At 41.1% G+C, this 14,086-nt stretch overlaps 1 protein-coding gene across 2 annotated transcripts in view; it reads right to left on the minus strand.

Moving 5' to 3' along the window:
• Positions 1 to 908: 908 nt before the first annotated feature.
• Positions 909 to 14,086, minus strand: part of WTIP (WT1 interacting protein) — a 69,767-nt gene continuing 56,589 nt past the window's right edge. Inside the window, exons 4-9 of one of the 2 annotated variants that reach the window (XR_003248906.1) lie at positions 9,989 to 10,051; positions 8,218 to 8,348; positions 7,152 to 7,203; positions 6,055 to 6,123; positions 4,110 to 4,577; positions 909 to 3,014 (exon numbers count right to left, since the gene is read on the minus strand). Coding sequence is in view for 1 of the 2 variants with exons in the window: in XM_026036516.1 (XP_025892301.1) it covers positions 4,425 to 4,577; positions 6,055 to 6,123; positions 7,152 to 7,203; positions 8,218 to 8,348; positions 9,989 to 10,051 (468 nt within the window). In the remaining variant the exon portion in view is untranslated. Of the gene's footprint in view, positions 3,015 to 3,556; positions 4,578 to 6,054; positions 6,124 to 7,151; positions 7,204 to 8,217; positions 8,349 to 9,988; positions 10,052 to 14,086 lie in introns of those variants that run through there. The other variant, XM_026036516.1, reaches the window with a different exon arrangement.

Raw genomic sequence — 14,086 nt, forward strand, 5'->3', positions numbered from 1 at the left:
TGTATCTTTTTTCTTCTTTAAAAAGCATCTTCTCTTATTCTGTCAGAACTCTGGCTGCTGTTACTTAGTGGTTCTGTAATTACTGTGACTTCGGAAGAAATGTGAGAAGCTTCCCCAAACTGAGGTCTTTGTGTTAAACCCTGCGCACGCAGATATATAGCTCAGGCAATTCTCTTCTGGAAAACTACAAGAAGTAACGGGAGTCTTAAAAAGGAAGTGTTCCTCAATACTGATTGTCCTAGGTGTGAATTAGCGAGAATGGTTAAAGCTTAATTAAAAATTGCCAGAGTGGCTAAATTCTTTTCTAAGTGCAGCTGTAAAACATTAGTTGTGGGCATAATTTAGAACTTAATTAGTAACACTTGCACTGGAGGACCAAAATGTTTCATGCATGCAGCTGCAGTCAATTAATGTCAGTTAGGCACGTCTGTAGGCAATACAAGGGTCTCCTGAAAATGCTTTAGTGCCCACCTTGATAAAAATATTTACTTGTATACAACAAATTACAAAATCAAACATAACTACAAAATGTCTTTATTGGAAAAAAAGCAGATTATAGCATCTAAGGTTAAGTGAAACTTCTGACTTTAATATTAAATAACTTAGGATGATAGCAAGTAGCTTCTTCTTTAGATAAATAAATCTACATTTCCCATTTTTTTTCTTCAACAATCAAAGGAATCAAACACTGAAACACAAAAAACCCACAAGTAATTCTGAAGACTAAATGACAGAAGCACATTGAAAGGTTTTACAAGTGTATATATATATATATATATACAAAAATAGTTAAACTAATGTATATTTGCAGCATGTAAACTTAGTTACATGATATACAAACTGGGAATTTATATATTTACTACAAAATAGAAATCAATGTTGGTCCAAGTTCTTGGAAGAAAACTATATTCTTTTAAAGAAAATGAAAATATTTCTCAAATGAAAACTTAATTTAAGTCAAATTATATACTCTAGTTACGGCATTAGTTACAGGATGAATCACAAACTTTTCAACTTTTCTTGAAACACAAGAAAGCAGCTTTTCTCTCCTTTAGAGCTTTGGTTTACTTAACTACTCTGGAATTTCTGGTCTTAAAGAGCTCCTCTAGCCACGCTTTCCTTCTGAAGCACCACCTTACAACACACACACACACAACCTCTGCACAAATGAAAGGAAAAGAAACCCAAACAACCCCTTTTTGAATGCTCAATTATCTGAATGTGTTGGTCTTTTGTTTACAAATTATTATTTTGGTCCTTGCTTTGGAACTCGTCCTGCAGTGCACTAGGGACTGTGCATCTCCTTGAACAGCTACGTCCTGTGGGGTGTTTAAGGCTGCCTTACCATGGTGGCAGGGTGTATTCCTGTACAAGTGAGACTAAGTTGTTACTGTAGTAAATTTATGGAAATATTCGAAACTTCAGGACATAGACAAGGCTTCTGCCGACTAATCACATCATAAAATGAATTCTAGAAAGTCTGTGATAGTGTTGAACTGATTTAATGTAAGAATACGCCCTAAGGAAACCACTAAAAGAAGCTTTCTCATTTACATAATTCTCCAGACAGGAGGTAAAACGTACAGAAACTGCCCCTAACACTACACAGTACAGCACACCATTATTAGTTTATTTTTTTCTGTTCCTTGATCAAAAACTGACAAATTTTACTCAAGCACCAGATTTCCTATTAGAGGCTGGAAAAACAAAGCTGTATTTTATTGTACAGTAACAGAATGCACCTGTCTGGAAAAATACTGGGAGAAAAACTGCTGCTTTCTGTTTTTAAGCACATTGCTTATTCTGTATGGAGCTTTAGATAGTTTCTTGTGATGATACTTGACACATTTGAACTGAGTAGAATTATAAGGAAGACAGACAAATTAATGGGTGACTGGCTGAAGGAGAGTGACAGGGGGTGCTCTGAAAGCCACCCACAGTAAATGTCTCACCTCTGGCTTCTGTGACTCCACAGGTTTTGCTCCCATTGCTGGTTGAGCAAAGCACTTTTCAATATCAAATCTGTTATGGGATGAATTGCTCAGAGGAGCAGACTCAAACCCTATCTGTGTCTTTTAACATTCCTTTTTTTTTGAATTGGCTTCCGTAAAACACATTGTAAAGACAAGCACACAAAAATGCCTCAAAGCTAAATGTCCAAAGCAGCTTCCTTAAATCAAAAAGTATTACACTATAAATGGTGCTAAAAGTTTATCTTGCAGCTCTGACACATTCCATTTGGTATTTTTTTATGTAATAACCACAAGGAATTGGACCTATCTATATAATGCAGTTCAAGGCAACTTTTTCCCGTGTTGGAATCTGCAGCTGGGGCATGTGAGGCTCACGTGCACTTTGAGCCTCCTTTGAGGTGGGCCCAGCGCCTGCGCACAGATGTTTGCCAGGCTCCCAGCGCTCACCCTTCTGCAGGCCAGGCCTCCTAGGCTGCACTGCAGCAGCAGGACACTAGTTGCACTGTAACTCCTTCAAAACATGGGTCTTAAATATATTAATTATAAACTGGTACATATTAATTACTAAATTGACTGCTTAAAGGGGCATGTGACTTGCCAAGGAGCACTCAGTAGGACGGGTGAATCTAGGCCAAAAGAAGTTTGGCAAAAGTTCAGGAAAATATACCCTTTGTTTCTTCCTAAGAGAAAAAAAAATATTTAACAGGATTTTTTCCAGTCCCTCCCTTTACCTCCCCAAAAAAGGACTACCAGACAGTTCCGTTAAGGGAGTTAATTATTCCATTTAAGAATTAGTGTCTTTTGGATGTCCTTTGCACTTTTCAACAGCACCAGAAATGGCTTTCAAAAAATCAATAGAACACAGGAACTAAGTGGCAATGGCCTTGCCAAATACGTCAAGTCATTTCATCAGTCTGTGTGTTGAGTTTAACACGTGATCATTTCAGAACTGATTCCTCAGATTCTCGACTTGTTGTGAGCTGGCGTGGAAGTGTCTCCATTTCCACATGCTGAGAATCTGGTCTTGTATTTCCACTTCCTCTAGAGCAGAAGAATTTTATTTTATTGTGATTTTGAATACAGTTAAAGACAGCAATGATGGATTTATTTAAAATATAAATTCAGGAAGGTTGGATCAATTCTCATGAGAATGCAAGGAATTTTTTTAAACATACAGATGTGTGATTTGCATGTAAATCATCAACACATGGTAGAAAACAAACCATAAAAAAGATTCATCTAACTTCCTATATGGAAGACATATATTTCCCCAGAGCTCTGAGGTTACTGTAAAAGCTTATGCAAAATAGGAACGTGTGTACATTCTATGTACATCTAATACTTGTTATAAAATACCAATGTTTCAATTGTCTGACTTTCTAAATTATTATTTCTGCTAAACTGTACTTTGTTTTCAAATGAAGACAATCACTGTAATCAGTTCAAAAGCACATCTAGAACACAAAGCTGCAAGGATAATACAAAACCACTGCCCCTCTTTTTATAATGTTTCAACATACAATTGTAAAGTGGTTGGTAACAAATGAAGTCTTGTATAAAACGAGTAGCATAAAGACAAGTGAAACTTTGCATAGCCAAAGGGGCTGTTAACCCTATTAACAAAAGAATAGATTTTAAAAATGATTTTTTTTTTAGTAAGTGCCAAATCATCAAGGCAATATGAATGTGTTTTGAAACCATGGTTACTCTTATACATGACAGGTAATAACAGAGGTCTGTAACTTTCTTCAGCTGTTACAACCCTCCATGTACCAATCTTTTAGCTCTTCAAAGGGGTATGTTCTTCTATTATGTAGTTTCTATATTGAGATACCTGCCATATTTCTTTAACAAGCTATAGTCTTTGGATGACTGTGGAACCAAGCAGGATGGAAAGTTGGCCTGAAGCGTCTTCATAAAATACTGCTATTTAACTCACGCTGAAAATTGTCATTGCTAAAACTACTAATTTACTATTTACTACCTCTGGGAATCTTAAATTTTAAAAAAACATGAGACTGTATTCTCTAAGACCAGAATGCAGTGAAACTAGCTAAAATGCTAGCATTTATCTTATCGTGCTTGCTGCGATATGATAAGGTGCTAACTTTTGGGTAATAATTCTACACTGCTTACCTGGGCAAAACCTCCATTGAAGGGAAGTGAATAGGGAGCGCAGAACAGCCCTTTGTAACAGCGTTCCTAGAAATGCTGCCATTTACAGTTACAGCTTAGTGGTGCATTATTTGTTCAAGTAGAAAGTGTCTTGGTGAAAATGTCTAGATAGAAGAATGCATATGTACAAGATCAGAAAGGACCCCTCACCTTTGATTTAAAAAATAAATAGCTGGTTTAGATGGTTATTACACGCATCTCATCTTTAAGGGAATGTGAAAGTAATATTTAGATGTCTTCTCTTTTACAGGGCTTATGGTAAATGGAAAACGTCCTTCAGAGTTCTGTGACATGCATTGGGTAGCTTGGAGGTGGATGTGATGGCAATTTAATATTAAGGCGCCTAATGTGACAGCTGTGGCAGAGCAAGTGGCCCTCTAATGGGTAACAACGATGACCTTCTTCATCATTGAGCTGCAAACCACAATCCTAGAAGAAAAACAGACATCCTAGATGAGTGAGTGATTCAGGTAAGTCCTAACAGTGCTGAACTGTCTTGCATGATCCTGAGAGCTTCCCTTGATACCTGTAAAGGCAGCAACCTTAAGTGTTTGTGGTAGATGGACATTGACTGTCTAAGAGTATTAAGCAAACTGTCATCACTGAAATCTAACAGGACAGTCTATAGCATTACCTTGGCCTGGGTCAAGCATTTATTTTCACTGAATCCTATTCTAGTCTCTATCTAGCAAAGGCTGATGCAAAGTAGACAAAAGCAGACCAAGCATTAACTTGCAATCTGACTTGAGCTTCAAAATAGAAGTTAAGTAGTAATGCAAGAAAGAGAAAAAATGGAAAAGCAGCAAAGCTTCCATAATGATTCCTTGCTTTGCATGGCTAGCAGTTGATGATGGTTAAGTTTTCCTAGAGATTGGACCTTTGTAAAGTGTCTATTTGAATACCTAAAATAGTGGCACTAACTTTAACTAGCAGGATTTGGAAATATCCATATCTCAGTGTGTACAATTTGAGAGCCTAATTTGAGTCTGTTAGGCAGCAATCTACCCCCTCTTAATACAAGGCTAACCTCTTAATTTCTGTATGTAATGCAGTAATGACTTCCCTATCTGGGCAGCTGTGGAGGCAGCTTGATTTGCCTCAAACTGGAAGGAGAATGGGGAGCTGAATAACGAAATAGAACTGGAAATAAACCCCCATTGGGACATTCTAATATAAAGTCGATAGGCTCAGAGGGAAGGGGAGGGAGCTGTCATCTTAGATGAAGCTTGCACAAAGCAATAGATGGGGAAAGGAGGAGGGAAGCACAGCTAGCTCCTAAAAATGCTTAGATTTTCTCTGCCAAACTATCTTAAAAATTAACAGGAAATTATGAAGTATCAGCGGTCTCCATTTGAAAGAGATAGCTGACTGGACTGACTCTTCCTCACATTTAGGTTCATACACATTTCAAGATGCCCTAAATTTTGTTCTTTTCTTCCTCATTTAAAAACTCTCTTTATAAAATCCTCTTGTGCATGGAAGGAGGTTTGCTTCATTTTTGCTTCTGGAGCTAGCAAAAGTCACACTGGCAACTGGATGGCAATAGGTTCATCTTGCATCAGACAAGCCAATAGTAAAGGGGAATTTTGTGGTTGATCCCAAATTAAAGAGATTGTTTGCCTGACACAGAGCTAAGACTGAACTCAGCCCTTCTCCCTTTGAAACAAACGTATTCCACAGCTTGGTGTCTCTGCCTCCATAAATATTTAAGTGTCCTGCAGTCAGCTTTTGAAATCAGTTTACTGAAAATAAAGAAACTAATTTCATGCTAGTGGAGATGACAGCACCACTTGCAGCTTGGCTACCAGGTCGCTGCTGCGTTCACCCTGCCTCGTGCAGCAGGGCCGTTGCTCACACCCTCTGCAAAGCTGCCAGGTGCTCCAGGGCGCGGACGCTCAACACTCACCTCGCAGTGGTAACACTCTACGTGGTAGTCTTTGTCCATCGACACCACTCGGATGGTCTCCTCAGAGCCCTGTTTGGAAAGCACAGCGTGTGAGACTGGGCTTCTGAGTTGTGTTTGTCAATATTCTTTTAGTGCCCAACCTGTGGCTTTGGGAGGCTCTTTCCCTGCAGAAACTCCTCTCCCTGTGTAGAGGAGCTCTGTGACAGCTCAGGGTCTTGTCCCCACAGCACATAACACCGTACCACTGTTTTCAGTGCAGCAGCAATTGGATATCTCCCCTATCTGGGTTGTTGAGCACCTTTAGGAAGCGTAGCCAAAATAAATTTCTCTTGAAATCCAATTATTTTTCAAAGGCACGCAGGATTTGAATAAATTATCAGCAAAGAACTATGACCTGCTGATTGGGTAACTTCCCCTTATAGACATCCTTGCCTGATCTTTCCAGGACTGTATCCTGGTGCACAGCTCTCTTGCACATGCACACACGCACCCCACAGGGATTTACATACCAGCCTGGCAGGCCACTGTGTGTACATGCCAAAGCCTCAGCACTGGGGGGGCAGTGGGGTTGTGTAATTCCTGGCCGAGCCCCAGGCCCTGCACAGCAGCCCATACCCTTCTTGTAACCTTGCAGACTCCTTTTGTGAGCTGCTCTCAAGACAGAGCTCATTATTTTTTTTCCTTGCACTGTTTCCAGTTCAGATATGACATATACTATGTCTGAGTGAAGCTGTGGACAAGTTAGCACCTGCAGTACTAGTCACGAACCAACCTATGAAATCTCCATGGGAAGGGAGGTGGAGACTGTCCCGGGAACTATCAGATGAGTCAGCATTAGGACAGCTACACTCAGAAAAGGAGCTTTGTTAAACACAAAACCCAGTGAAATTTAGCGCTTTTCACCTCACTCCCCTTTAGCAGGGTAGACACTTCAGAAGTTTTTAATGCAGTTGAGACCTGGCCATTTAAAAGAATTAATAATGACAAATGGAGCATGATATGCAGTGGTGGAGGGTGCATGCCATGCAATGCCCCCTCTGGCTCTGTACAAAGCAAGAGGAAGAGGAGGGAGCTACTGAGTGCATGTTAACACATACCTGTGCTGGTAGAATTGGCTGGTTACAGGAAGCACATTTTGGTGCAAAAACCCTATGATGCAAGAAGAAAGTGTTCAAATCACAATCAAAGTTTCTTAAAAAAAAGGGGAGGGGGACATGTCTTCTTTTTAGCAAAATGTAGAGAACCAGACATTTTGAAATATCTCTAAAATTTTACTGAAATTTGAGGAAAATGAGATCTGGAAGAGAATCTGATCTACCACACGTTTTTATTGCTTAGGCCTTCCTGACTTCTCTAGGCATATGTCATTTCTTTTACTTTCCTTTATTCATAAAGCCATTTATAGTCTACCATGGACTCTCTGAAAGCAGCTCCTGGCTTAGGGACTGTCGTCAGTCAAGAAGAAATACAAGAGAGGGTGATACTGGCTAGGATATACTTATTAAACCAAATAAATCAACTGGGCTTACCCACAGCTATGTTTTATGACAATTACTGGGCCACCATTCACTGTGCTCTTGCCACGTGGTCCATTAAACCAGTAGGGCTGAGTGCAGAGTGATTTACTCTCACTGCATAAGCTGTGTTATTGGTTGACAGAAGCTAATTCACAGGGGCTTTGAGAGGGAGCAGAAAAGAGCCCAACAATAATCATTTAAACCTCAAAAATGTGTTGCCAAGTGAGGCTAAAATCATTCTGACACTAGCTACTAATTACGTGTCTGCTGTCCTGTCCAGGTTAACGTACCACGTACAACACAGTGCCGGAGCCTGGCCTTTGGAAGCAGCCGGCAGAGCCTACCATCACTTGCAGAATTAGCCTGGTTTAATTAGCAAATTAAGTAGAGAAGCAACGACCATAGAAGTACCCACTTTGACACAGTTTGATTTGCAGCCTCACTGGGCACATCTATGTCACTCTGGACCAACAAAATGATCTTTAATATAGCTTAAGTACACAAAGCCTTATAAATACACAAAGCTCTGGGGGACTCTAGAACAAAGAGGACATCAAACAAACAGACACTTTTTAAACTACTGCAAGGCTTGTAACAGTAATCTAATTACCTTTTTTCAAAATATGCAATAGACCTGTGTACTTACGTGTGATAGTCTTTGACACAGTAAATATTGTTCTCCACATCTACAGTGAAGGGGACTCCATCCAAACATTCGTTGCATACCACGCAGCGGAAGCAGCCAGGATGGTACGACTTTCCAAGGGCCTGTAATATCTTAGGAGGCAAAAAATAAAATGAGCAGATGCACAACTACATGCGAATCCCCCCCAGCTGCATCCGATTCTTAATAATGCACTTATTAGGCAGGTGAGAAATGCACTTAGGATGAAATTATCACTCTGCAAATCTATCAGCAGGGGCCCTTCTAAAACCAATAAATTATTGTTTCCGTAGTTTTATAAAAAGACTTTCAGTAAAGAGAGAGAATGTGAAAAAACAAGCTAAAAACCCAAGTCTTAGTTCTACAGGGCCAATATATTAAAAATGGCTTCTTTAGGAAAAAAAAAAATCCTCTTCTCTGGGCATGTTTCTATCCAGGCCGCACCAGCTCAAGCTCTGCAGCAGTGAGCACGGAGCAGCTGCCCGTTCAGGTGCCCGAGGGGCCGCTGAGCAGCGTCGGGCCGCCACGTTGCGGCTCTGCTCCCCAGCCGTGCGCCGGTGCCGCTGCAGGGCACGCGCAGCGCTCAGCTGCTTGCTCCCAGGAAGGAAAGGGAAGGAATTAGCCAAATAACAGCGCTTAATTCCTAGCGCTGCCAGGGCTATTTCCTTGTGCTGCAGTGCACTTAGTGATGGGAGAAAGGCAGTGAGCACCTGCCAAACTTGCAGCTACTGTACTACAGCACTCAGCTACCATGGACCCTTGCCTGGGATCCCGCAATTAAGGGCAGTCTCAAAGCACGCCAGTCAGAAACCCTCCCCTCCCAGCATGACACAACTCCAGAATTTCGCTCTTGGGCTAAAACGAACAATATACTTGTCCACCAGTGGTGCCAGGATATGAGCCACAATCCTCATTAGTTAAGTCTCTGTTCCAGCTTCTACTGAACCTCCATGTTCACAACTCAATAGCTACTTCTATTAGGCATGCTGATGCTGAAACATGTTTTATAGCAAGAGGAAAACCTCAATATATTATGATAATAGTACATATATCATGATCTGCACTTCCTCAGTGTGCAGTCTACTTTGTTTTGTTTAGGATTTTCTGCTTAGAAAGCCCAGTCTAAATTCATCATACTTTCACCAGTGAGATGATGTCAGAACTACCTGGTCCAACCAACAGCCTTTATTTTTTATAATAAAAGTAACTATCTCCTGGCTGCATGCAAATGACAGTGGCTGTAGTGCATTTTAACAGATGCGAAAGAAAAAATATAGAGGTGGAGCAAGCGGCAGAAGGTAAATAAAGCAAGTCACAGAGCTGGCAACAAACTCAGGGCTATGAGGACATGACCCTCTCAACAGTCTGTCCCGGCTCCCTTGGCTACAGCTCTCACTATTTCATTGTCTTACAGCCTCTTCTTTTTCTTTACCATGTTCTGCTATGAAGCTGTTCTGCATTTTGTCCTCCTTGGTATTAAAATTTATAGTTGGCTATCTTTTATTGATAGGAAAACCTGACATTGCAGAACAGCAGCCTCCCATCATTGTAGCAGGGAGGAAAGCCCAACCTAACCTATCTGATAGCAATACAACTTTTTAGCTTATTTATGACACTTCCTGAATTTAAAAATTTCTCTTGACAGTATGGGAGACACAATAACAGTCAGAGGAAAAGCACAATATGCCAAAGGGCACTATCTGAAATACATCAAAAGAAATACAGCCAACGCTGAGGAATTTAGGTCTCTTACCATTTCCATTATGAGGTGTCCACAAACAAAGCACTTGTCTGCTGTTTGCTGAAAACCTGAATACTGTTCAAATGACAGAAAGGAAAGAATTATTAGTAAGCCACCTCTCTAGCCATAGAAGATAGCTCTGACATAAACACTGTGCTATTTTTCAGCCTATAGTGTATATTATAGTAACAATACAATAGTTTTGGAAGACAAAAATCCAGGAGCCAGGACTTAATTGCCTTGTGATTCTGAAAGTCCAGTTTTAGGAGCTGAGGCTCCTTCTGCATGGTAGGCCAGAGTGATGCACCCCAGAGAGGTAAGAGCTGACCGGGAGCGTGTGCTCAGGGCGGCAGGGAGGCAGGGAGCCTCCCAGCTCAGGGACAGGGCTGCCCGCAGGGCCCTCCCGCGCTCGGTGGCAGGGACACGTCTGCAGGGAGCTGCCTCTGTTCACTTGCCACCAAAGCTCTGAGTTCCCCGAGTGTTTTACATCTCAACTGCAAATTTGGGTTCCTAAAGCAGGTCCTGTTTCAGCTATCAAAGTCCTTTTCAACCTCAGGTTTAGAGACACATTAGAAAAAAAAGACACCATCAGGGTTATCAGGTCAGATGACTGACCTACCAGACAACTACCCTACAGGGTAGCACTGGCCTGAGGAACTCCAGCTATTTAATTTTGAAACTGGTATTTGCAGTGGCTGAACTTTACCCTTACGCATTACAGTCCCCTATAATCTAATTGCTGTGCATGCATTCTTTCCTGCCAGAGGGAAGGGGTGCCTGGGTATTTGCATAGGACTGCACAGCCATGTTTAATTTCAGCAATTAAAGTCATAGCAAAGCTCATCTGAAAAGTACTGTGGTCACCTAAGAGAAAAGACATAGAACGGGAGGCCAGAGGTAACCGGACTGCTGCCAGAGCCCAGGTTAACTGGCTCAGAGCATCTAATGCATCCTTGCAGCTTCAGCCTACAGAGCGCACGCCTTGTGCCATTGCCCCCTTGATTTAGTGGGGATTAACTATCCCCTCACTTCAAAAGCTACTGGTTCACAGCCGAAAGCTGCCATATGTTTTCCTTTTTATCGGTGTGAGGGGATTATATGTTATTTCAGATCAATAGGTTGGAGGGCAAATTATTGTTGCTATGCAACAAAAGCGATTATGAAGAGAAGGGTCTAAGATACCTTTATGTATCTGCTAGTCAGTAAATGATGCTACTGCAGCTGGCACAGCTCCCTGCTTGCTACCCACTAAAGAATACATCTCAGTCTTATAAAACTGTAACAGTCTAGAGTGTTCAGGAACAACTACAGAGGTGGACAGACTATTTTAGCTGGCTGTTTCAGCAAAGTATTCAGCAAAGTATTATCCTAAACTGTGTAATGGAGCTAGCATGCAAGTCTAGACATAAAAACATCTCCCCACTTTCAGGTAGCAGCACTCGTGTCCAAGTATTTGCTTTTTCTTCATCTTACTGAGGCAGGAAAAAAAAGGCCCCTCTCTACTTGGGATGCTTCTTGGCAGCACTATATCTGAGTAACCATCTGGCTAGACTATTTCCCAAGGTTGTGAACTCTGGGGTTACTGGAAACAGGTGGGCAGGTCCTAGCAGAGCAGACAGCAGAGGATTAACAATAGTACAAACCTAGCTAATTCCAAAATCCTGCTGGAATGAATTTACCAGTACCATCTGGCTGTCATTTGATAAGGAATGCAAAGGCGCATTTACCCAGTTATTGATTAGAAAGAACATTATTCCCCAAGAAAAGAATGGCTTAGTGGTCAGATTAATGTCATTTATTGCTAACTAGATTGTCATAAATTACACTGCTTGTCAGAAAGAAGAGTTTTGCTGACAAAAAAAAATCACTCTTTATGACTAACCCTATTAAATTAAAACCATGATTTGTTCTTAACAAGAGAATTGTTATTTGTCAAACACATCCAGAGCTGGATTACGTAGTTAAGAAGATTTTATAAAATGGCACCAAGTCTACAGTGATAAAATATTTTATGGGCTCAGGGAACTCTCATTTACCACTGCACTGTTCTCTTTTCTGATCACAGCGTTGATTTGGCCAAATGTGAAACTGTCTGATTCAGTAAGAGCTGACATTTGGATTAGGCTCTCCTCACCCTTTATATCTGTCTGAATTCTAGTCTCGGATCTCAGCAGCACCGCTTTTCTACATGACGGTAGCCCTGTGGTCACTGCTGCTTATAGGTAACGAATAAATGTCTTTCTTCACATTTTTATGTTTCACCTGTGAACTTAAGCTTTGCTGTGTTTGCTTCTGTTACTGGAGAATTCAGACTTGGTTGTTGTGCTAAGTTTTCAATTTTAAAAGCAGAGCTTACAAACAAAGTTTTAAAATGCTAATTAAAATGGGTAACCTCTGTCTTTGAATCACTTGATTAAAATATTAAGCTTCACAAATCTTGTGTGTGCAGCGAGACAGAGGTGCCAGTTGCTGCAGACAGCAGACAAGGCAGAAGGGCTGCGCGATGAACTGCCAGCACCCCCAAAGCCGCCGTAATGACCGGGGCGCAGAGGGACCAGAGCCCCGAGCCTGCAAACTGAGTGAGCTCCAGGGAAGCGGGTTTGTTCTGCACTTGTCACCCCTTCCTTTACTGACATAGTTAGAAGAGGAAGACAAGTTTGGGGCGTAACAGCCTGTGCCGCAGCCTAGAAACCCGAAAACCAGATTGAGGCAAACAGTGAAATAACTTGGGTTGACAGGTAGGATCCCCGTGCAGAAGCCAAACCAGAGTTACATTATTTTATATGTACACTGTCAATGAGGGCATAAGTAAAACCAGGTTTACTTCTGGTCCGACTTTATAAGGTCCTTGTGGGTGCCATTAAGAAACAAATAAAACCAAACAACTATTTAGCAGGCAGACCAGTAAGAAAATGTAAATGCAGGCCAATCTCAAACTAGGCAGAAATTTTCATGAGGCTACAGACCATATGTAACCATAACAAATAAGGACTACAATTTTTAACATTAATAAATATTCATTTATAGATTCTGATTACGCTTATATAAAAATTTTGAAAAGCTTTTAGAAAAGGACAGTTTTGAAAATCAAAGCTTGAAATAAAACAATAGCCTTTACTCTCACTTATATGAGTTAGAAATAAGATGACAGTTACCAACACACAAAGAAGGCAGATGAATATTGCAAAACTGATATTATTTTCCCTATTCCTTAGTTTGTTCAAAAATGCTTTCTCCCATATATTTACTTGTCCTTATCTCTCTCTCAGCGTAATAAAAAGTCAACCTGCAAGAATCAAGACCTTCATAATCAAGCTCCCCAATGATATCTATATAATGTAAGATTCTGAGAAGCTGAATAAGCCTTGAGAAATATGTTAATTACATTAGAAGAGAAGAGTAGAAATAAAGTACAAGGCTTGGCTGCATGAATTTTTCTTTTGTTAGCTGTCTACTATACTTTTGATTATCAAACAGGCAAAAAATCCCAAGTGACTCTCTCCAGAAGTCTTTGTTTCAATGGGAGAAGAAAACAAGTCTCCCTCTGTCCTGAATATTTGGGCCTGTTAGCATCCTCCTGTGATAATCTTTGGGTTTATGAACTCTTCTGTCAAATGCGCAATAAATCCAAAGGAAATTAACAATGAATTTTGAGCATATAATGAACAAATTATGCACGGAGGATAATCCCACTGGCTACTATGAGAAACAATTTCTCCTGTCTGCCCTCAATCCTTTAACCAATCTTGGTTGTCTACCCAGGATCATTTAAAGTTTGATGTTCTCATCACCACTTTCAAAAGCACAAACATTCAGAAAGCAGCAGGCCTGACGAAGGCTTCAGGACCCCAAGTCTCCACCTTAGGCAACGTCGGATCTCTGCAAAGACGCGTTGCTCCTGCGCCCTCACATGCCTGGCCGTGCCCAAGGAGAGGCCGCTGCGCCTCCCTGCTGCTCTGCACGCAACCAAACAAAACCCTCCTCCTGGAAACAGGCCCTGGAATCTCATTCAAACCACTTGCTTCTTTGATGGGATGTGTGAAACCTGCTGCAGGTTTATGCAAACAGGCCGAGGGGGCTACGCATTTCAGTAGGTGAGGCTGTGGCTGC

The sequence above is a fragment of the Nothoprocta perdicaria genome, unplaced genomic scaffold (assembly GCF_003342845.1).
Source record: "Nothoprocta perdicaria isolate Ctin4 unplaced genomic scaffold, notPer1 scaffold_18, whole genome shotgun sequence".
In the NCBI taxonomy this organism is placed as follows: domain Eukaryota; kingdom Metazoa; phylum Chordata; class Aves; order Tinamiformes; family Tinamidae; genus Nothoprocta; species Nothoprocta perdicaria.